This window comes from Fringilla coelebs, assembly GCF_963513975.1.
Source record: "Fringilla coelebs genome assembly, chromosome: Z".
Taxonomy (NCBI): domain Eukaryota; kingdom Metazoa; phylum Chordata; class Aves; order Passeriformes; family Fringillidae; genus Fringilla; species Fringilla coelebs.
In genome coordinates, this window is record NC_140031.1 from 207,864 (window position 1) to 231,994 (window position 24,131).

The 24,131-nt window shown below is 39.8% G+C and overlaps 2 protein-coding genes across 3 annotated transcripts; both read left to right on the top strand.

The window, feature by feature from the left end:
- The first annotated feature begins 121 nt into the window (after nt 1-121).
- On the top strand, nt 122-13,495 carry LMAN1 (lectin, mannose binding 1). 2 transcript variants are annotated; one of them, XM_084225072.1, is made up of 13 exons: nt 122-311; nt 1,129-1,283; nt 1,367-1,474; nt 1,934-1,995; nt 2,717-2,816; nt 4,024-4,147; nt 4,498-4,556; nt 5,134-5,266; nt 6,070-6,266; nt 6,374-6,444; nt 8,630-8,780; nt 9,484-9,605; nt 10,611-13,495. In XM_084225072.1, the coding sequence occupies exons 1-13, from the start codon at nt 128-130 to the stop codon at nt 10,645-10,647; spliced, it is 1,503 nt and encodes a 500-aa protein (XP_084081198.1). In that variant the 5' UTR covers nt 122-127; the 3' UTR covers nt 10,648-13,495. The 2 variants fall into 2 exon arrangements, with proteins under 2 accessions (XP_084081198.1, XP_084081199.1); XM_084225073.1 differs by having other exon boundaries at nt 6,073-6,266.
- A 2,609-nt stretch (nt 13,496-16,104) lies between these two features.
- Nucleotides 16,105-23,724, top strand: CPLX4 (complexin 4; the record flags this gene model as incomplete). The annotated part of the gene is made up of 3 exons (XM_084224859.1): nt 16,105-16,271; nt 18,186-18,273; nt 23,497-23,724. 3 exons carry the CDS (start codon nt 16,105-16,107, stop codon nt 23,722-23,724), a joined length of 483 nt encoding a protein of 160 aa, XP_084080985.1.
- Nucleotides 23,725-24,131: the final 407 nt, after the last annotated feature.

Genomic DNA, 24,131 nt, shown 5'->3' on the forward strand with positions numbered 1-24,131 from the left:
GCCTCAGTCCCGCCTCAGTCCCGCCTCAGTCCCGCCTCTCTCCCCGCCCCTCACGCGCCCGCCCCCGCGCTCGTCCAATCACGGGCCGCCCCGCTGGCCCTGTGCATTGCCCCGTAGCTCGGCCAAGATGGCGGCGCCGCTCGCCCCGCTGGTGCTCCTGCTCGCCCTCGGCCGCCCGGCGCTCTCCGGTGCGGAGGCCACGGAGGGCGCGGCGGCTGCGCCGCATCGGCGCTTCGAGTACAAGTACAGCTTCAAGGGGCCGCACCTGGTGCAGGCGGATGGCACGGTGCCGTTCTGGGTGCACACGGGCAGTAAGTGCCGGGCGGGGGTGACGGGGCCGGGCCAGTGGTGTTCCTGAGCTGGACGCAGCAGTGTCCGGTCGGGGGACGCAGGATCTCGGGGAGAAGCCGCGGGCGAAGCTGGCTGTGGGTGCCGGCCGTGCCCTCGGGCTGCACGTGGCACCAGAGGCGCAGAGGAGATGCTGCGGCGGCGAGGAGGTGCCCGGGCGGGCCCGGGCTCCCACCTGCGGTGCGGAGGCACCTATGGCCTCCTGGTGTGGTGGCTGCGGGCCCTGGGGAGGGCACTCGTGGCGCTGCCGGGAAGTGCTGATGTGTCACTTGTGCCGCGCTCGAGATCGGCCCGGGCCGTGCTGCCTGACAAACTGTTGGGTTTCGTCGTGTCAAAGCTCGAAATGCAAAGTGTGCCTCGGCAAATAGGACTTGGTTGAACAACGTTTGTTTCTGTGCGCTCTGGGTTAAGGGTTCCGTGGTGCTCCAAAAGGCTTGTCGCCTTTCCTGAGTGTCCCCCCTTGTGAAAGGTGTTGACATTTACAGTTCCATCTTCGCATAGTTTTTCTGCAGTGACTTTTGCTGTGGTTTTGGTTTTTGTCAGACTTTAATTTAGTTGCTACTGCTTAGTTCTTAAATGTACCTTTTTTTACTTGACGTTATGATGCAAGTGACATGAAGGCAACTGTCTACAGATGAGGTTTTTTCCCCCTTCTTTTTCAAGAAAATAATCCCTAAAAGTAATGTTATTTAATGCGAGCAAATGAGTCTCTCTCGAATGTATGCCTGTTGTTCTTTTATACTGCTAAACAGAAAGTTAGAACATCTTGTTTTCTTTCAGATGCCATCCCAAGTGCAGATCAGATCCGTATAACAACCTCCTTGAAAAGCCAGAAGGGCTCAGTGTGGACAAAAAACAAATCAATATTTGAATATTGGGAAGTGGAAGTGACCTTTCGAGTTACAGGAAGAGGCCGCATTGGAGCTGATGGATTGGTAGGAGCAGTTTAATCTAACTGAGAAAAACAAATGTGCTTTAAAAGTATATCTTGACTTATGACTTTTTGCTTTCTTCATAGGCAATCTGGTTTACAGAAGAGCAAGGCTTGGACGGTCCTGTTTTCGGGGCAGCTGATAAATGGAACGGTGTTGGAATTTTCTTTGATTCGTTTGACAATGATGGGAAGGTTGGTTGGAAGGAAACTCTTGCAGTAAAGATGACAAATTAATTTCCTGCCTGTTGAGGAAGAAACTAGGATGTTGTTTCCTACTCTTCCCCTCTTTCACTTCAAAGGGATAAAATAAAATAGTCAAGTTTCCCTTACACTGGAAACACCAATTTCTATGCATGTCTTCAGAGATGCTCTTTTTCTTGGAAGAAATCTGCTTTGAGCATCTCAGCAGCAAAGATTTTGTAGCAGATGAGGATGACAGTTGCTGTATTCAATTCTTGATTTTCCAGTCCAGAATGACTCTGAAACTTAAACAATGCATAGTAGGTCTGCTTTGGTGCTTTTGTTTTCCCTGCACAACTTTGGCTTGCTTTTAGACATTTTAGACTGATTTTAGCAGAAGGCTTTCAGAGATGTTGCTGATATTTCCCTTCAAATTAAACTAATCCATTTGTGTGCCATTTCTTTCCCTAGAAAAACAATCCTGGAGTGATTGTTGTAGGCAACAATGGAAAGCTGCTGTATGACCATCAGAAGTAAGTTTATTTTCAGTGTTATTGCTGAATGCTTGCTTTTGAATGATGAATTGTTCCATGAAACCCTTTGAGAAGCATTATAAAGGCTTCTTTCATACACAACTTTGTTGTTTCCTTTACATTTGAGGGTTTTTATTTGTTAAAACACTGCTTTGGCAGTAACAGCAGAGAAATTGGCAACTGATGGATATTTTATTGGTTATGCCCTTTGGGATGGATGAACTCAGATGAATACAGGTACAGTACAGACCATTGCTTATGGGGGTCCTCCACACACAGCTAATAATTGGCAGAAGTGACTAACTGAAAGCAAATTGCTGTTAAATTAGTTGGATTAATTTTGATTTGTAATTATTTATCAGCAGCACAATGGACATCTTTTTGGATTTGGGAGAGGAGAGGTGTCTAGCTCAGTTGGTGCAATCACTACAGCTTATTTCCATCTAGGTTTCTGGGTGCAGGAATATATCTGAAAATTGTATCTTAGGATGTATCTCAGAAAACAGACTTCCCCACTGCTGCATTCCCTCTGCATTGTATGCTGGGTACAGCATGCTGTACTGGAGATCCCTGCAGAAAGCTCAGTGCAATTGCAGAACAAACTGGAAAAGCTTGCAGATTGAAAAACTGGGATGAGGTTCTTTAGTGAGAGTCAGACACTTTTTTGTTCCAGCTGATTAATCATAACACAGAGTTTTATTGATGTTCTCTTTTTGCACAGTGATGGATCCACGCAAGCACTGGCATCCTGTCAGAGGGACTTTCGGAACAAGCCCTATCCTGTGCGGGTCAAGATCACATACTACCAAAAAACACTGACTGTAAGTCTGAAATAACAGAATTACTTGTTTTTCTTAGCTTCTTAAATATGAGACTGGGTTTTCACAGAGTTTGCAACAAGTATGTCAGTTCCAGCGTTGGAATTGTGGGGCTTGGCAGCAAAGGTTGGAAGGAGGTGCTGTGTTTAAATGCTACACATGTTCTTTTGGCTGTATTAGAATGCAGGTATTACTGATTTTTCTAATGTGACTTAGGATGCAGTTGTGCAGACACACTCATGATGTGCTCAAACCCTTCTGTGGCTCTGGACTTGCCTGGAGGGGTGTCCCAAAGTCAGGATCTGTTTAAGCTACAGGTGATTGAGCTGCTCCTGAGCTTGGTATTTCTTAAGCAAATCTAAGAGTTGCAGAGGGTTTTATAGCTGATTTTTGAACCAGAAGTTCTTGAAATGTGGCTAAAAATCTAAAACTATTCAACAGTAGATTTAAATTTTCTACTTGAGGCTTCTCACCTCCAAAAGATAGTAGGGCTTTCAAGACTAAAGATTAAAACCCACGGGTATAAGGGGGCTCTTTAAGGCTTCTCTACATACTAGCTGATTGTGAATTCCTTCTAGGTAAGGAGAGAAAAATACGAATGTGGTGCCGGGTTGTGAAAGCTACAGAGTGTGTCTTTGTTGGCATCTGATCCCTTCTGGAAAGGTGCTGTTCCTATATTCACAGGTAGCAGCCATAAAGTGCAGAGCTATCATTTTGTAGTAGAGGTTTCTCTAAAAGTAAACACAACTGCACCTAGAAGAGGGCAGACCTTGTACTGTGTTGTAATGGGAAAAGCTGCCTGTCACTCTTGAATGAAAGTTAAACTTCAGCCTCCAAGGCTGCTCTATTCTCACCTGGGCCATGATGCCTCCTCTAGGAACTCCTCTGTCCCAGATGTGGCTGCTAAACGTAGCAGTTCTCTCTCTGGGAATGCATTGCAGAATCTCCTTAATTTTGAATCAGAACTGCAAGGGATGACTGGTGTAAATCAGTTCTGTGTTGCCCAGAACCTTCTTAGGATGTGGACTTTTGCAAATAGAATGCTTATGTAAAATGTTGGTTAAATGTCTCTTTCAGAAAAGAAATATTTTTTGGTTTCTGGTATGAGCTACTGAATTACCCAATAAAGTTGTGTTTTGTGAGCATTACTGCAAACTGACAAAACAATTAACACAAATGTGGTGAAAATCATAAGTGTTTGTCCTTTTAGGTATTAATTAATAATGGCTTTACTCCGGATAAAGAGGACTATGAATTTTGTGCCAAAGTGGAAGATATGGTGTTGCCATCACAAGGGTATTTTGGAATATCTGCAGCCACAGGGGGACTTGCAGGTAGAAAACATTAAAAATTATGGCAAATGCTGTGGGGACTTGCAAGGCTTACAAGAAAGGTTGGTTGGGTGGTTGGGTTTTACTACTACTGTTGATCCATTATACCAATTTTTGACCATGATGACATAATTAACTCTCTTGCAGTCCCAAATTACTGACATGCTTTGGACTTTTCCTTGCTCCAGTTAAAGAATTTTAATTTTTTTCCTGACAAAGCCCCTGTATAGTTTCATTCCCCACTGCACAAACTCTTGTGAGGATGCTGTTTTTTGAAGATCCTTTGCAAGTGGAAGGTTGGCTTGGGAGTTAGACACATTTGTAAGGTGTGTTTTTTTGTTTATTGAATACAGATGACCATGATGTGCTGTCATTTCTGACCTTCCAGCTGACTGAACCTGGGAAGGAAGCAGTAAGAATTTTTATGCATGATTAGTAAAATATTTTATTGTACATGTTATTGTATGTGCAGCACCAAATTATGGTATTTCCTCTTAAGTCAGACGTGGCATTCCTGTTTCACAATTTTGGCATGTGGCTGTGCTGTCATGTGGTTTAGAAAAATTAAACTTGTATTGTAATGTTTCAGTAATATTGTCATTAATATTCTCAAGACCAGAATTCTGGAAGCACCACTGAAGCAACATGATGTTAAATCAAACCATGCAGTACTATAAAGTACATTTTCTTTTGGAAGTGGGCAAATATCTGTTCTCACTTTAAACTTTCCCTACTTCTAGGATGATTCTGTACTGCTAAACAGCATTTATCCTTGTTAAACTTGTTTTAATTTTCTTTTGGGAAAATTTTCAGTTTTAATCTACATGGAAATGTGTGATTTTTCACTTCAACTAAATGTATGAATGTGCTGCAGTAATTTTGTTAGGTGTTCACATCTGAAATCTGAACAGGAGTGTCAGTTGTGTTAAGAGTGGGGGAGAACATGAAAAAATCTCACACATGCCCTTCCCTCTGATAATGTTTTAAAGCCGACACCAGATGCAGAAATCCCTCAGAAAGATAAAGAGAAGTATCAAGAAGAGTTTGAACACTTTCAGCAAGAATTGGATAAGAAGAAGGAGGAATTTCAAAAGGAACATCCTGATGTGCAAGGACAGCCAGGCAAGTTATTTGAGCCATTTTTCAGTTGTCCAGGAAAATATTTGTTTTCCAGGATGGTCTGAACTAGGGATACTCTGGCTGATCTTGCTAAGCTCTCACTGATGTAACTTACAGTATTTCAAAATCTTTACTGTAACTTATTTCCAGTTTCTAAAGTTATCCTGGTGGTGCCTGTTTTGAGAACAAAATGAATGACTGGAAACATGGTGGGAATTATGAACAACAAAAGGGAGAGAAGGTCATGCATCTCTGTAAAGTGGTGATTAAGACAGCGTGGCCTTTTTTCAATATTTAAAGGACATCTTTTTGGTCTGTTTCTGCACATTCATAGAAAACTTTTTTTAAACGTGGGCTAAAGTACATCTTGGAACATGTGCTTACCATTGAAAAGCTTTTTAATGCTTGCATGCTGGGCAGACAAGAACCCAATTATTTGAAGATATAATGGAAGCCATTTGTTACTTCTGTGGATTTTAATAGCTGCACGTGACTGCAAATACGCTGGGAGTGTACTTTGGGCATCTAGACGTGAAATTTCAGGTTGTCTTTATTGCACAGTGATACATTGTGACTGTTCTGAAGGTCCTAGATGTTATTTTGATCTGCATTTTTGAGATATGGTTCAGCCTTTCTTTGATAAGAAATAATCCCTTTGCCTGTCCAGAGTCTTTTGGACATTGGGATGGTGAAGTTGTAGGAGAAGGGAGATGGATGTGAAAATGTTAAGGGAGCAAGAAGAATGATCCAGTGCAACTTGTGAGGAACGTGCACAAATGTAAAAAGCCCCTGTGTTTTTTTCTTAGCAGCAGATGATGTTTTTGAAACTGTGAGTGATCGTGAACTGAGGCAAATCTTTGAGGGGCAGAATCGAATTCATCTGGAAATCAAACAGCTTAACAGACAACTGGACATGATTCTAGACGAGCAGAGGAAATACGTCTCTGCAGTCACAGAAGAGATTGCCAAAAGAGGAGCTGGGTTTCCAGGTCAGCAGGGACAGGTAAATAAAACCCATGGTCATTCAGAGCCCAGCCTGATTTCAGCAGTGCAATCCATTTGTTTTTTCCAAGATATGTTGATCTTTTTTTCCCCCTGCCCCCCTACCAGGTTTCCCAGCAAGAGATAGAGACAGTTGTGAAAACCCAAGAAGAGGTCATTAGACAAGTAAAGGAAATAAGGTAAAGGCCTTCCAAATATTATGGCTGTGGTTTGAATTTTATGATTTCTGTTTAAATCCTCTGTATTATTTCAGTGAGACAGTATGGACAAACTTGATGTTAGTGTCAGTTCCTTAGTGAAGACTCCCTGCATATATTTAATTTCTGTAATAAAGTGAGTTCATGCCCCAAGGATTGCTAAGTGCCCTAATTTGTCTCTTTTTTATAATGAAATTTCATTATTTTTTTAATGAAGTTCAGCAGCTAAGTTCAGCCCCTTTAAAAACAATGAAGTAAACTCTTTATCTTGAACGTACTATACTGCTAAAATAGATTTGTGAAGATGCTTGTGTTTGATGGGGGTGTCTCAATACTTCTTCTAAGATGTTTTACTGTTGCTGTCTAAATCAGGAATGGCTTTAAGCTGGTTTAGCCCTTCATTTGCAGCAGCTAAAACATAACATTACTTACCTTGTATTAAAAAAAAAAAAGGAGAAAAACAATTCCTTCAGTTGTGCTTCCCCCACCCCCATATTAGTTTAAGGGCAGCTCCTGTGATTTATCTAAGTAGGTCAGTTTTTTGTAGAATGAAGATTAGAGTGTTTCCATTTTTGCTCTTGTTCTTCCATAGAAGCTTTTATGTTAATATTCTTGACAAATCTTTATACCTTGCAAGCAAATTAGATTTTCTTGTTAACATTGGCAGTCTGCCCTTTTAGTGACTACTTACCAGCTCACAGTTTGCGTAACATCATCTTAATTCTTTTCTTAGATTAAAGAAATGCTTTATTTAGAGAGAGAAATAAACAGCCCCTCTGTGCATCGCTTGTCATCCTGCAGAAAAAGGACTTAGGGGCCAAGTAATTTTCTTGGCAAGATTGTGGATTTCCTAATCACCTGATTACAGAAGAATCTTGCATGTTCCTACAATAGAAACTGTCAGCAGGGTGTTATTAATGCAAAAGTCAATATAAATTCAATTTGATACAGCCATGTCTATTAAGGGAAGTTATTTTGCTTTTAACAAAGTCTGGATTGGTCCAGGGGAAGCTGGGTGTGCAGATTTCTGTTCATTATGTAGAGATGGTTCTGTTAGGAGGGAGAAGAAACAAGCGAGTGTCCCACTTGTGTTGTTACAGTGTGAGGTGTTTGGAAAGACAGAATTACTATCAGTGATTATTAGGCAGTGGGCATGACAAGTTATTTAAGATAAAACCTTCCAGTGAGAAATTTTCTTCTAAAATGTATCATTATAACACTAATTGCAAGTCCAGGTAAATGAACACTCTACAGAGATTTAGGAGTGCTCCATGAAAGCACTGAAGTATGCTTCCATCTGGACCAAATGTAAAGTTTTAAGTAAATTAAAAAGAAATCCAAAGGCATACATTATGATTGTCTATTCTGTTAATAATGAAGAGATTATCATTCACGTGATAAATATTTTAACTCTAGAATAATCCTCTTTGCAAGTCAAAAGAAACAGCACAGTAGGGGAAAATTATATAAACATATTGATTAGAGATTAAGGGTTTTTTCTCTCATTGACTAGTTTACTTCAAACCAAATTAGTTATGAAACCTCAACTTTTTCTGGATTTAATTTAATTTGTTGTAGAAGGAAAATGAATTCACAATAAGACAATATTAAGTATTTTGATAATGCATACGGGAATTGAGTTCCTCATATAAATGATAATCATGAAACAAGGATGTATCTAAATCTTTTCTTATCCCTAAAGCCTCTTCCTTGTTTTTATTTCTTACATGGCTGATATTTATTTATTTATTTATTTATTTTTCAAGCAGCTTTTGGGTTTCTTCAAAGATTGCATTAAACTCTGCTGATCCTAAAGCCTTGGCCAGCACCTCAGACAGAACTCTTGTTCTATAGCCTCAGCAGTCAGGCAGGCAAAGCAGATGTCTGGCAACAGAATATTTACTGGTTCTTATTCTCAGCGTGACTGAGAGATGAGGCACTCTACAAATGGCAACTGTCTGCACAATTAACTATTTTTAAAAACTGTAGTTTGACTAAATGATTATTTCTTGAGAGGTGTTCTTGAAATCTAGTAAAATTTGCTGCCTTTTGGTGCAATTATGTATTTCAGCCTAATTCTAATGAGCTAAAAGTTGTCCAGAGTAACTGCTGTTTGTAGAAAAGCTGGTGTGTGATGAAAGCTGGTTTGTTATTTGTCTTGTTTCAGAAGTTCTGTGACTGATGCTCTGAGATCCATCAGTGGGGCTCAACACCCTGGCTCTGCAGGAGTCTATGAAACAACACAGCACTTCAATGACATCAAAGAACACCTTCACGTAGTAAAGAGGGACATAGAGCATTTAGTGCAACGCAACATGGTAATTTATGTGCTGGGAGTGTAAAGCGGAGTGTAACACGGCTTTCTTTGGCTGTTAGTGAAAAGCTAGGAAGAGCCAGCATGCAATTTAGGGAGCAATTAATCCTTCATTAGGCTGCTTCACTAAAACTATGCTGCCTTGACCTAACTGCATGATCTGGGTCTTGATGAGAAGTTTTGCACAAAGAGCATGATTTTTAGTCTAATTTCCTGTGGAAACAAGGTCAAGCAATTAGGTTTTCTAGATGCTTTTTTTTTGGTGTGTTTTCCCCCCTACTTAACAGCTCTATACAGAGGAGATGCTGTGGTGCTTCTGCACACAAGGGAAAGCTTTAATCAGGGAAAATTCAGGCAGGCTCTGCTTAAGGCTTCTTAATGAAAAAAAAAAAAAGACTGTTCACATTCAGCAGTACCTTAGTCTAGCCTAGGTAGCAGTTAAGCTGAATTAGTTTATGATCTGTAGAAGGTCCTTGATTAATTTACCATATTTATATATTCTTTCCCATGTAAACCTTAATTTAACATCAGGCAATTTGTCTGAGAAATGTAAAGGTGGAAGGGGAGAGTGAGATGAGTCGTAAGATTATTTTTTCAGAGTATTGTAATTTCTCTCCATCTTCTCTGATTTTTGCATCACATTGCAAAGCGCTTGTTTTGTAAGTCTTTTGATGGGATGTCTTGTTTGCTCTTTTCTTGGTTTTTAGCCATCTGGTGAGAAACAAAAGTGTCCAGAATTGCCACCGTTTCCATCCTGCTTATCTACAATGCATTTCTTCATATTTGTGGCAGTGCAAACTGTGTTATTCATTGGTTATGTAATGTATAGGTAAGTCTTGTGTGGCTTAAAGACAGCAGGGCAAATGGTTTTAGAACTGCTAACTGATAATGTCATTGGAGGGGTATCATTGTGTTAATCTTGTTAAAACAAACAATCATTCAGATTGGAAGAGACCTTGGGAGGTCTCCAGTTCAATCTTCTGCTCCAGACGGGGTCCACGCTGAATTCAGATAGGGTCACTTGGGATTTAAACTGGTCTGGTCTTCAAAACCTCTAAGAATGCAAAATTTACCACTGTTCCAGAACCCACTGGAAATGCTGAATTATCATAATGAAGTTTGGTTTATTATACTCCCATTCACCCACCATGTATCAAGTGGGAACCTGACCTGGTTCAACCTGACTGTTGTGTTCTATTTCTATTTCTATTTCTATTTCTATTTCTTTCTTTTCTATGGTCTTTCTCTTCTCTGCCCCCTCCTTGTGATGTCATAATGTTGAAATTCTATTTGCATTGATGAAAAGGACAACCTCCATGCTTGGTAGTCTTTTTGCCATGAGCTGGAATGATGATTTCCAAGACAAACAAGGAGCTGGTCCCCTGCAGTTCTTTGTGATGTGTTTGCAATTCCAGCACCTGAATGTGGCTGATCCACAGTGTCTGTATCCACTAAGAAAATTAGTGATCTGTGCCAGAGGGCAAAAGGAAATCCCACTTAAAGTCAATTATTTCCCTGATATTTAGGCAAATCAGATACTGAGAAGCTTCAAAAAATGTTCAAGAGTATTTTAAAAGTCAATCTGTTTCTTCATGTGGGGTTGTTTGGTTTTATTTCCTTTTGTGTCTGATGCAAAATTGGAAGTACAGTGATGCTACCCGTGTCTTTATGAATAGAAAAAATATTCTGGTTTTGTGATAGGACTTATATTTTTTCCTAGTCTCTGTTAATAAGGAATGGAATCTCCTAATCCTGAAATAAATGAAAATTTAAAGTGGTTAGCTACTTTCAAATTAAAAAGACTTGAAGAATTACTTTCTGCCTTTTCTTTCAGGAGCCAACAAGAAGCAGCAGCCAAAAAGTTCTTTTGATGACCTGTTCCGTTTGTGTGTGCATAACACCAGTCTGTATGCGCAGAAAATTCTACACTTCTGTAAATGAGGGAAATTTTAGTGTTGGATATACTTCAATATTATAAATTATTGAATTTTGTTAAATAAAATGAGTTCCCATTTAAAGTGTTGATGCTAAAACCAGATGCTGGATGGGGTAAGACTGTGCACCCTGTCTGTGTTTTCAGCTGACTTTTTCATAAATACTGAAAGACAAACTCCCCATTCCTCTGCTTTTGTTAAGATTCCAGAGGAGGAGTTGAAACACCCAGGCTTGGTGTTTGTTCAGAGTGTGAATTGCAGATGGAGGATTTGTGCAGAAAACTTGCTACTAAGTGTCCTGACATAGCAGTTAAAAAAAAAAAAGAAAATAAAAAGAAGGTTAAAAAACCCCAGACCTCATAGAACTGTTCTTCTGTGGGGTTTGGGTTTTTTTGGCAGGTAAAAATTTATTATAAACATTTTATTTGTTTACCACTTGGATTTAACGGTATAAGAATATTTTAGTTAATTCTTATTTAAACACTTTTTAATATGTGGACACAAAGACAGGCCTTTAAGACCCAGACTCTTGATACTTGATGTAAAAAAACCAATTATACAGAACATACAAAGAAAGGCTTCTCTCCCAGTTTTGCAGTTTGATTTTGGGCAGTGAGAAAAAATATTATACAGTAGTTTCTTCAAGTACATTGTGGGGCTGATTTCTTTTTTCATGGTATCAAGTCTGTCTGTAATTTTTTGGCGAGAATTGTGGAACTTTCCCAACAAAGGTGATTGCTTTATCCATCTTCCAGTCTGATTGTATCAAGGATATATTTAGTGTGTGAATTTGTCTTTACTTTTCTAAAGCTGTCTTGTGTCTTTCATGTATCAAGTAGAGATGCTTTGGTTTAAATCTTGACGTGGTGAGTATTGTAAACTGCAGCTATTGAGTGTTAACCCATTTCTTGACAAACTTGCTTCAGGCACGTTTGTTAATCTGTAGAACCAGTGTTTTGTGTCAATTCCTGTTTGGATGTCAAAAGCATAAGACTGAACATGTGATTTTGATACTGCTTATCAAGTGAACATTTGCTTCAGGAAAGAAAGAAAGCAGAGGGCCCAATTTAGGAATGTGAAATCAATTAATTTTGCCTTGTTTACATATCTGTGGTAACTTTGTCCTTGAGTTGTATGTAGAATTAGAATAAGTATTTCTGTGGTTTCCTAAATTCTATAGAATACACAAATGCATCAGGATATTTCACTTAGAACTGTTAATTTGTTTGTCTGAATCTGCAAAAATGATCTGTAATATGACTACTCCTATTGCATTTCTGCAGTCTGCTCCCTTGGAGTGCAACACGTGCTGCCAAATTCACTGTAATGAAGAACACTTCAGTATTGTGCCTGTCAGTTTGGAGAAATGATAAATCTATGCAATCTATTTTGTTACTTTAAGTACAGTGTCCAAAAAATGAATGTCTGTGCTATACTAAGGAAATGAGACTGGCTACACACCAATTAACACATCTGCAGTATGGAGCATACTCCAAGTGGTATAGCTTTATAGATTCATTTCTAAATTTGAGCAGATTTTGCTGTATTAATGAGAGAAACTACTGCCTCAGGCTAATCAATGAATAAACAACTTTTCAGATAAAGCAGAGTAACCCACTGGAATTTATCTCTTCAGTTCTTTCAACACCAGCAAATATTTCCAGGTGCCTTGAGTCTAAGCTATTACAACCCCGGACTCTTGTAATGAAACTTAATATATTTTCTTAAATGGTTCTGAAATTGTACAGTGGTGTTTCCTTTCAGTTGCAGACCTTCTTGCATCAGTGCAACATCCAAACAGAACTCCTCTTACAGCAGGCTTTGCAAAACCCCTTATGCAGAAAGTATTTTGATACATAGCTGGCAGAATGAGGAGCAGTTCTGATGAGTTCATTGGAATGAGCCTGTATTTTTGTTACTGTGAATTTACCCACCCATTCCTTTGATTTAAAGCTGGAGCAGCCCATACTTCTGTTTGTTTGGTTAGAAAGAAGAGCAGGTTGGGGGTGATGTCTAGAAGGAAGCTTGAAGCTTACCGTTTTCTCTTCAGGAGGAGGCTGCTGGATCAGAAACGTCTCCCACGTGCAATGAGAAAACTCCTGCGGTAGGGAACAGAAGGTCTAATATGGAACACCAGAAAACTGAATCATTTCATGAAGCTCCCCTTGGAGCTTCCATAACTCACTGGATCAAAAGAAAACTCCCAGCTGCCCAGCTCAAATTTCATCCTGTCTGTTCTTGAAGTGATACCAAGAAATAGGAGTCTAAGAATATTTTTCAGTCAACGTAGCCTCCTGTATGGTGTCTTTCAGCAGTGACAATGTGTTTGATTCTTACCCAGTAAGATTTCACAGCTGGGAGGAAAAGGTGCAGAATGCAGTTGGGCAGTATTAGGGAGAACAAGTTATATTTGATAATATAATAAATGCAAATATTTGGCCATGACAAGATAATGGATAATAAATGCAAATATTTGGCAATGACAAGATAATGGGATTGTACCGGTGGGGGTTTATTAAACACATGGTCACCCCTGAATCTTTCACAAGTCAAATGCACAACATGGTTTGTAAATGACCTGGTTTACGGTTTGTAAATTAATTGCTCTGGTTTGTAACTTCTGTGGGAAGAAAATATGACCTTTCTCAATGATCGATGACTGTAACACCAAAAAATGTCAACTTTTTTTTTAATATTTTAAATTCAAACAGCTGACAGTTTCATGTTTGTTTCTGACTGATGTAAATTGATACTTGGAGTTCAGAGATAACCTTATTTGAATAAAGGTGCATATTTTTAGTAAGCCTTTTTCTTTTCATTTGGTACATGTCCATGAAATCTAAGCAAGTGTATTTGAAGCATTCTTTACCCTCAGTTCAGAGTCAGAACACTTATAGTTCAGGGTTTAGTTCTACCTAACACTAGGGAGTTAATGGTATTTTGAGTCTGAATTCCTTCTGTGACTTTTCCCCAGCCAGGAGCAAGTTTTTTAGCAACTGGAGGACAGGAATCTTGAATTGAATCTATTCTAGCTGACAAAACCCTAAAATACTTCCTTCTGATGGTCCAGCTGCTAGAAAAGGCTACATCCTCTTGGTAGAGGGATGAAGCAGGGGGCAGAGTCCTGGTTCTTTCAAGAACATGTAATTTTTGCATTATGCGACTGATAGGAACAAAGAATCTAGAAAAGATTGGGAGTTTGGATGCCATTTTTGAGCTGGCCTCCCTCTGGAATTTGCCTGTTTCAAGACTGAATTCTTTGCTGGGGTTAGAGATCTGTGTGTTCCTTGGGTGTGGAACACAGGCTTTTATATATTGCCCACTTACATCAGACAAAACAGAAACAGAGTTTTTAATTTTGATTTAACTTAAACTAGAAGGAAAAGACATAGATTTAAAGCAAAGAAAGTGACAGCATGTGTACTTAATTAGCTGCTGTTTTGTATGTTTTCGTGAAGACTGGGATTGCTGTCATCAACAAAAAGCAGTAAGTTTCTAAACTGCAATAGAGCACCTGCCTGGAACAGAATTACTCTGGGGTGGATTGTGCATTTTGTCACCAGTCTCTCCTGTGTTTCTCAGCAGCTTCAGTGCCAATAGGCCCATCAACTTTTAAAGCCCTTTTTGTTATCTTTGATATCAAAATTATCAAAGGGAAAGCCTTTTTCTGATTGTAAGGTTGAGAGTTGGAGGGCAAGACCTCTTAGCAGTTTCTCCCCAAGCCAGTCCTCGCCTTTCTCAATCCTGTGAAAGCATCAGTCCTAGGCACAAAATTATGTTAGAAACATTTCTAGAGGAATCAAAGCCAACATCAAAGTCAGAGAAGCTTCTTTTCAGTAAAGACCAAGAGCACAAAGCTTAACAGGTACCACTTTCCATACACTTGGAGAAGACCCTTGAGACCTAACACTGGAAAAATCAGTGTTTACAAAGTTCCAGCTAGAAGAATTTTAAATAAAGATGAAGTAGTTGTTACTTGGAATTCATGATTCTGAGTGATAGTTTCAAAAAGAAAGAGTTTCTTGTTTAGTCACTAATAATCCAGGATTTCAGAAAGTTCTGTGGTGATTTTTTTCTTTTTGTTTTGTTTTGTTTTCTTTTGTTTTTGGGGTGGTGTTTTGTGTTGTTTTTTTTGTTTTGGTTTGGTTTTTTGGTGGTGTTCTGTTTTTGATTTTTTTTAATAGTAATAGGCCTGCTTTAATTAGAAAGGCTGTAATATAGATTAAAGCATTAGGCAAATTGGAATTCTCCCATCTCTGAGTTCTCATTGAAATTATGAGAGTGCTGGGAGAACCATTTAGATAATCAAAATTCCAGAATGTTGCATTGAGGCACGTGCAGTAATTGCAGTAGGATAAATGCTCAAAACCCAAACTCATGAACTTTGGAAATCTAGCAGGTGATTTTCTTTCTCAAAATAGTCTATGACCTAGCTAGCAGATCCTGGAAGTCTTCACCTGAGCAGAGCTGGTAAGGGTAATGGTGTGACTAAAGGTTAGAAAGATAAGGACCAACAGAAACAATCTAGACCCAAAGGATATCCGTACTGTTTTCTGGCACACAGATTCAGATTTATTCATCCTTTATCAGCAGTTAGGATTACAAACAGCAGGTGTTTCATGCAGCACCAGAGCAGGGGTATAGATGGAGACAGCCTGGGGAAGAGCAGACAGAAACCCAAAAGAAAGTACACTAGGAAGATCTGACTTGCTTTCTTTGGGGTTACTTTCTTGAAATAAAGTAAACATAACAGCGATGCCTCATTCATCTGCAAGATAAACCAACCATATGAAGAGGGGCTGAAGAAAAACCACACAAAATATTTCTGTCCAGTGGGATAAAATATTCATGGATAAAAAGAATAAAGGGTTTTGCTTAATGAGGAATTCAAGTTTTCAAATCTCAAATCTGAGGGTTTTCCGCTCAGTAGCCTGAATTTTGCTATTTTATTATGGCTATTGAGTCAAGCAGGTTTTAAATTCAGATCCAGGGAATGTTGTGATCTCTGTGAAAGTGACAGCAAACTTCAAGACTGAAGATGTCAAAATGCTATTGCACACTACAATTGATTTTTCTCTGTGTGTGTGTGTACAATTAGCTTAAAGTATTAATGGAAAAAGTAGGTAGTTGCATCTAATGATTTTTTTGGAGTAATCTGAACCATCTGCCTCTATATATATTAAGGAGTTCTTTCTTTAATCCAGATTATGGCTGACAAACTGGTTTTGGCATTCACGTTTCACTAGCACTGTGCCCTTGAAGAGCTGATGTGGCTGTAGAAACTCTCTTGCTTACAACTGTTGTGTTTGAAAACATTTTTTGTTTGGCTTTCTTGTAGTTGTTTTCTTAGAGCTCCTTTTTTGTTTGTTTGTTTGGTTTTGGTTTTTTGAGAAGATGGCCTTTCTAATGAAAAGTATGTTGAGCAACCAGGTAAAGAATTTGGGACTTGGAGGTGGAGGGGACGAAAGCAAAGAAGAAAGCACACCTTCTGATCCAGCAGCAGCTGCAGGAATGACCAGAGAGGAGTATGAGGAATATCAAAAGCAAATGGTTGAGGAGAAGTGAGTACCTGTTCCCTTATTATGAGTACGGGGCTGATTCTTGGTAACTTTGTACAAATAAAAATAACCCAAGAAAAAGCCAAACATGCTGCTCTTCACTATTTTTTAAAAAAACAGCTGAATCTTTGCTAGAAAGACTTTCCAAAATAAAATTTCCCCAACTGGAAATGGTAAAATATTACGTTCCCTCTTCCTGCCTCCCCACCCCCCCCACCCCCTCCCATCTTGTAACTCTCTCCTATGCTTTCCTGCTATCTCCACAGCTTGATATGCTGGACTCATTCCTAGGTTATGTTACTTTATCTAGAAAAATTTTCCAAGATGTTTGTAGTGCAGGATTTAATTCTCTAATGTATATGATTTGTTCTAGAACACCACATGGAGTACACTTTCAATATGTAATATTTCATTGTCCACATTTATTATGACAGACCTGAAAAAGTACTGAGTATTCATTTATCTTGAGCAAAGGTTTAAGATGTTTTGTTTTTTTTCTAAAAATCTACTAAATAAAGCAGAACTTTAAAATCAATTAAGTCTCATTTTTGTCTGTAAAGACAATCTTTATCACTTGCTGGGTTTATGAAAACAAGTAAAATGGAGGACTTGGCATGTGTAAGAGTTCAAACCATGCATAATTATAAATAAAACGATTGACTTTTAAATCTCAAATGCATCTGTTCCTCTAATGGTCAATTACATAATGGTTGTGTAAATCCTTCTTGTAAGATGATTATAGGTGCCAGGTTAATGACTGACGGAATTTGAGGTATCCAGGTCTGTATTTAGCATCAGACATTTCAATCAGGAAGCCCTGAAGAGGTCTCATTTGGTCTGGAAAAAAAGCACAGAATGTTTTGCTCTGCCTTTTGTCAAGTGATATCTAAAAGAGAAATTACCACCTGCTGGCAGGAAGATGCTTTAGGGAGACTGAGAAGAAACACAGGATTCCTGGGATAGGGAAATGCCTGGGAAAAGAATTACTTCTATACTGTTTTTAAGTGGGGCATATGTCCTTTCCCTGCTGAACTGTACTGAGGAAGCAGGGCAGGAATACCCCTGTAGGACAGTTAGAAACTCTAAGAGAAAAGATCACCTTTGGATGAGATGTGGTGCTGTGTCAGAAATCTCTGACATGGGCAGAGCATGGTCCTGTTTCAAGGCTCCATGGACTTTGCCGAGTGTTCAGCTGTTTAGAAGTGGAGACCAGAAGAGTAAATATGCCTTGCTGAACTTGTGCTCAGGCACTGTAGAACCGGTAGCCAACCAGGCTTTGGGTACTTCTCAGATTTTTAGATTTGTTTGTGGGGCTTTTGTTTTTAGAGGGAGAGAAATGCAAACACTCATTTTGGAAGCAGAGGAAAAGTAATATTTCATTTTGGAAGTAGCTTTTATGTGCCAAAATACCTATACTGAAACAAGATCAATTTTGCAATAGAACTTCCATGAAAATGCTTCTAGGGAAAAAAGGAATTAAAGGGAGAGGGGGGTGAAAGGTGAGTGTTATCAAATGTTTCCAAAAATCTTTGAGGAGACACATTTTGCAAATAAATGCATATGAAATCTAAAAAAAAACCAAAAAATGGTGCAGACCAGTTCTTAAATCTAAGGAAAACATTTTATAAAATCACAGATTAAGTCAGTGCTCTTCCATACAGGGAAGCTTCAGAATTCATTGCTCTTATGAAACAAATAATGCACAAAGAAAGACCAGGAAAATTGACAGGTAACAGAAGCACAGGAAGTGGGGCCCATTGGCATCACTTTATTGGTATTGCTCCTTTTTTGCCTTTGGACAAGTTACTTATCTTGGGGAATAACTCCCATGTGCAGCTTTTTGCAGCCAAGCAACAGGTTTAGTTCAAAAGATTGTTTTTATTCGCATCTTGAAGGAACTTTTTTTCTGATTTCCAGGATGGAAAGAGATGCAGCATTTGCCCAGAAAAAAGCAGAGCGAGCTGTTCTGAGGGTTCACCTAAGAGAAAAGTACAGACTGCCCAAGGTAAGCCTGTAGCTCATGAGCTCACCTAGTCCAGAGGCCAAATTTCAACCAGTTTTAAACTGCCCATTCCTCTTCCTTTAGTGATCTCAGCACTGTCAAATATTTCCAGGAAAATCAAAATATTGAAAGCAAAAGCTTCAAGCAACATATTTCAAATTATTTTTTAAATAATTCTGTTATTTTTTAGGCTTCTGCCATGGGCAGCAGAGAGGTAATACAGGACAGAGTACTCTTTCCAGGAGTTTGGATCACACACTTGCTCTGATCTGTCACTACTGGGAAGATGTTGGCATATTTCATTTATACCCCTCAAGGATATGTGCTTCTTAGCAATTTGAAAGTTTATTTGCATTACTCACCTGCCAGCTCTGAGTCATTCCCACTCATTTTCTGATCAGTACTTTCCCATGCTTTTTGATTAATTAAAATGGAGGAAGGTAAAGAATCTCTCTCCTGTAAATTTAGCTGCTAAAAATGTAGTGCTTAATCCAAACAAGTAATTTAGGGACTCATCATCAACAGAAAGAAACCAGCACCTGCAGCCTCATCTAGCCAAACTTTTTAATAAGCATTCAAGGTGGAGTTGGGTTGGGTCACCTCCCAGTGGCTGCGTTTCTTCCAGAGGGAAGCCAGGTGACATCTGAACTCAGGTAAGATGCATTCCACCCCTAAGAGCCTGCTTCCTCTGGTGCTCTAGCTGGGCAACATACCCTGAGGGTGAGTTTAATTACAGAAAGATTAATTATGCAAAAAAAATTAAGTCCAAGATTTTAAGTGATTGATTGGATTGGAGGCCTAAGTCTCTAAACACCAGCATTTCAATTAGCAGCTGAGGAGTAAAATATCATTAGGCCTTGCTTTCCTTTTGGAGGCATAGGCTGCGACAGATCCTGAACAGCATTTACCCAGCATCTTGCCAGAGCTTTCAGCTCCAAGAGGGGCTGCTTTGGAAAGCTCCAGGATACTTGAGTGTCCAGGTCTCAACTAAACATCAGTGGAGCTGGGTGTCTCTGGTTTTCAAATTCTCCCACTTGTAGTGCTTTTTACAGCTGGAGAGGGTGTCCAGGTCACCAGTCCCCCTTGGCTGAGCTCCTCATAGATGCACAAGTATGCAGTGGTGTTCGGACCCATCTCCAGCAGGATCTTGGCTGTGACATGTACCAAGTGTTCTCTGGGGCCATATCTCAGTAATAACAGTAGAAGATTTGTCTCCAAGGTAGGAGAGTAGCTCTAAGCCAGAAAACAATATTGCAGGACACTTTTTCCTGCATTTGTTTCTCCCTATATAGCATTTCTTGGTTTCCATCAGCCCTTATGAAAACATGTTATAGCAGGAAGAGAATGAAACTACTACATGCATGCTAATGCGTCCCTGAAAAACAATTCTGTGCTGTAATACAACATACTGGCAGCAAATGCTCTCAGCCTTGTGATAATGCATTAAATATTTTGAAAATTGAAAGTAATTTCAGGTAGCCTAGTATGGTCTAGAAACACTGAATATTACCAGTATCAATCACTAGCAAGCATTTTATGTAAAAGCATGAAAATCAGGACTAAGCAGGGCCTCCCTTTGCCGTGTAAAATCTAAAGCTCCATGCTATCCAGGCCAGATTTATAAGAGAAAGTAGACCCTTAATGAACCTAATCCTATTAACAGAGTTGTCAACTTAGGTTTGTCATCAGAAAGATGTTTTTAGCCATGAGACATTTGATCTATGGACAACTTTTTCATCTTTGGTGTATTCAGTGCATCACATTAATATAAAACAATTTTTAAAATGACATAAATACAGACATTAATATTTCAATAATAATATTTTTTTTTAAACTCACCAAACTCTCTTATCCACTTACTGCCTTTTTCCTGAACTGGGATTCAGTAATCAATTAATTTCTGCAAGGTCTAAATACAGGGGCATGAGCTGATGGTGAGCTGTGGAAAAAAGGAGTCCCAGTGCAGATGTCAGGAGGAAGCAGTCCCCCACTCACCAGCTCTGTGCTCCAAGCTGTGATCTCTGGATTCTCTGAGGGTGTTCCTGGGTATGAAGGCTGCTGGTTCCAATATTTGGCTCCTTGTAGTTACTTGCAAGGTACTTGCAGACCTTCAGTGGCAAAAGGATGGTGTTTCTGCTGTATTGCTAATTTAAGTCCCACCTGCAAGTCAAGGCAAGGTGAACTCTGATTTTGTATGTTACTGGTGCATTATAGGTGATGAATCAAAGGATAAGGTCTGGAGTCAGCTCCCTAAGGATCTCTGCACACAAGCATAGGTAAATGACAGGATAAGTTAGGCACAAGGAAAGCAGTACATCACACGGGGATGCTAGAAAAGAGTTTCGCTCTCTTGTGGATTAGTCTGTGAGCTTTGATCTTTTTGGTTTACAAGTAGACTTCATATAAGCAGCATTGAACCAGCATTTGGTCTTCTTTGCTCCTTAAGTTGCACAGAAGACTTTAACATCATTGTTCAGAGGGCGGAAAGTGTCATTTAACAAGGAACACCAAACTTTGATTGCTCTTCTCCCCTCCTGAGGGGCTGTTGTCTCCATTTGAGGGAGCTTGACAAAACTTTTAGTGACAGAAGCTGTCTCCCTGAGGGACATTGCTTTTCCTGCCCAGGGGACATGGAGCAGTCTAATGTTTAACTGTATCCTTTACCTGTGGGAGCCAGAGAAGGAATTTCCCTGGTGATATCAGATGGTGAGCATCTGCTACTTGCACTGTCTTAATCCTTCTCCCTCTCTCATTCACCTTTTTTCTCATTTCTGTACACATTTAATGCTACAAAATAAAGTTGGTACGCTTGAACTGGACCCCTGTGCTTTAAAGAGGACTTTACTGTCAAGTTGTAACAAAGCAGATATTTAGACAGTTTTTTGCTCACACCTACCTGTGTATCGTTGTATATGTAAAGAACTCTATTGCATCTTTAGCAAAACAGATCTGGGACTGACTACATCAGAGGCATAATCAGGGTCAAAAAATATTACCATGCACTCAGACTCTACCGCCTATGCTGTTGAATTGTCAGAATAATGTCTGACCCACTTTTGGCCTGGGCACTCTCCCAAGCAGTTCCCACGGCCAGTTTGGGAGTTAGGACAGGCGTTCCCAATCGGCAGTTAGATAGGACCACCCTGTTTGGTAGGGGAACAGAGTTCAATGGCATCCCAGTGGGTTTTTCCAGGTCAGCTGGCCTTGGGGCAAGAGACCAGTGCCAAGCATATTTAATTTAGTAAAATAGATGTTGCTTTCTGTGTTCACTTTTCCATTTAAAATAAAAGTAAACAAGAATCAAACACTCAAATTTTAGAAGGAAGCAAAGAGGCCATATGTGCATCATGTGCTTCTTTGCTTCTTGTTGAGCAGCCCCACCCTGCTGAAGCTCGTTTTAGGTCTATTAAAGTTAAACGCCAAGTGGGAAGAGGCAGGTGGCTTGGGCAGAATTGTACTGCTTTAGACTATATCTTAGTATATTCTTTTTTGGTCAGAGAACACTTTGAAGCTCCAAACTGTTGCACATCACATCCCAGACTTCCATAGGACAGTGGGCTTTGGTGCAAGAACATGCTAGACAATTGTTCACATTGCCAAAGATGTGAATCACAACAGTAATGTGCAGTGATGATGCCTTAAATTGGAAATAATTCTAAAGGAAGGAACACGTGTGATTGTCTGATTAGGGGCACTTGTTTAGTAATTAACATTTTTTTATCATCCTCTACTGCTGCTGGCAAGGATTTCAAAAGGGCTAACTCCTCTGATAGCCATCAGTTGCTGAATAAAAGCTTAAAACAATTTTTCCTGCTACACAATCAATAAAAAAAATACCTCTTCTGTTCAGGAGATTGTTTCTAGCTCCCAAAGATCTGACTCCAGCAACCCTTATCAAAAAGGTGAAGAGATGTCCTCACCCATTTTATCCACAGAGCAGTAACAATCCTGCTAGAGCTCCCTATAGTTTCACAAGAGATATGGGGGAAAATCCGATTAAAGGGAAGTACAGTCATTGCAAACAGAAAGTGCGGAAATATGGAACCATAAAATAGTGGTGATGCAGCTGACCACCCCCAGCCCGCCTGTCCTTGCTATGGCTTGCAACAACACAGACATTCCTCATATATGTCCTTGCATTCATTTGTCCTTCCATTCATGCAAAACCCAGACCCCTCACTCTAAAAAACACCTCCTGCTGATAGCATTGCTGCTTATTCATATCAGGACTTTGCTGCTGTCATGGTTAATTTTGAAGATGTAATGAGGCATTAATGCTTATCTTTGATGTGTGAACTGTGTCGAAATATCCTGTTCTTCTGAGCTCTGGATCCATCAGAATCCACCAGAAAATGTGAACAAAATCACCATTGTTTGAAAAATTGACATAATCCCACTGTTGGAGTGTTTCTGTGGGCAGGCAGGAAGCAAGTGTGTGTAGTGCTTACTGCATCTCGGCCCTTTTAATTGCTTAACCAGTTTCTTCTCCTTTCTCCTTTTGCCTTCTCAGACTCATAACCAACCTCCCTCCTCTCTTTAGTTGTCCAAGTCCTCCTATTACCCCACTTACCAGCACTGCAACAGTGATTATGTGCCAGGCAGCCCCTGCTCTTCACCACAACTCTGAGAGGCCAACCAAAGACCTAGACAGAGTTTAGACATGATTTGGGAAGATGGGGGACCCTTTTTCTAGTGATTCATTCTGAAGTTTAATGAATCTTTCTTCCAGAAGGCTTCAGTTTAGTACTGATACCTAAAAATCCCCCCCACCTACCCCGCCCAACAATCAAATAAGGAAATGGTACCACAGCTCTTCTAAAGCTCTTGTTTCATTGATCAGAAGCTGACAGGCACAGCACAGCAGCTGATAGGCTCGGTAGTGTCCTGCAGCATGGTTTTGGGGGCTACAAATAACTTGGAATGGAATTCCTGCACCATCAGCATGGGAAAGATTTCTAAAATGGCAAGTGACACTGAGGGCTTTAGTTTTGACAGTGTTGAAGCCTTTCAAAGAAATATAATTGGCATTGCCTGAGAAATCTTAGAACTTTCATGGAGACTGATTGAGGCCCTGAATTCACAAGTTGCACACAAAAAATTGACTGAAAAATCTGTGCATGTTTTGGTTCTCCCTAAAAACCTAAAAAAGAACAAAGCAAGAGGCTCACTGGTAGATCCTGGGAGAGAAGAAATACTCTCATCTGCTGATTTTGTTTCCTGCTTTAGAGTGAATTGGATGAAAATCAAATACAAATGGCTGGAGATGATGTGGGATTGCCAGAAGACCTTCAGAAGATGGTGGCAGAAGATCAGGAGGAGGAAGAAGACAAGGACTCTATCCTGGGCCAGCTGCAAAACATCCAGAATATGGACATGGATGCCATCAAAGAAAAGGCACAAGCCACCTTCACTGAGATGAAACAGGCAGCTGAGCAGAAATGTTCCATGATGTAGAAGAGCCACCACTGCCCAAAGGCTGTAACTTCAGTCTTGTGTTGCTGGGGATGCAGAGGGAGAGCAGGCAGAGGGAAGCACTTAGCTCTATAGCATTCTGTGTAAATATAGAAAAGTGATGAGAGAGAGACTTAAAACCCTGAGGGGAGAGTAAAATTTTACCGGCCGGGACTGCCTAGAAGGAAGTTAGAATTGATCCTCAGTTTTGAACATAACTTTTTCCCCCATGGAAAGAAATGGCTTGAAAACAGTTAATATTGGGGAAAAAATGTGCCTTTTTCCATTTTTTCCACATGACTGAAATGCTATTATATGTGTATGTCTGAACAAAATCGTACTTCTGATACATCACATAGAGGTAACCACTCATTTAATCCTGCTTTCAAAAATAAACACATATATTTCTT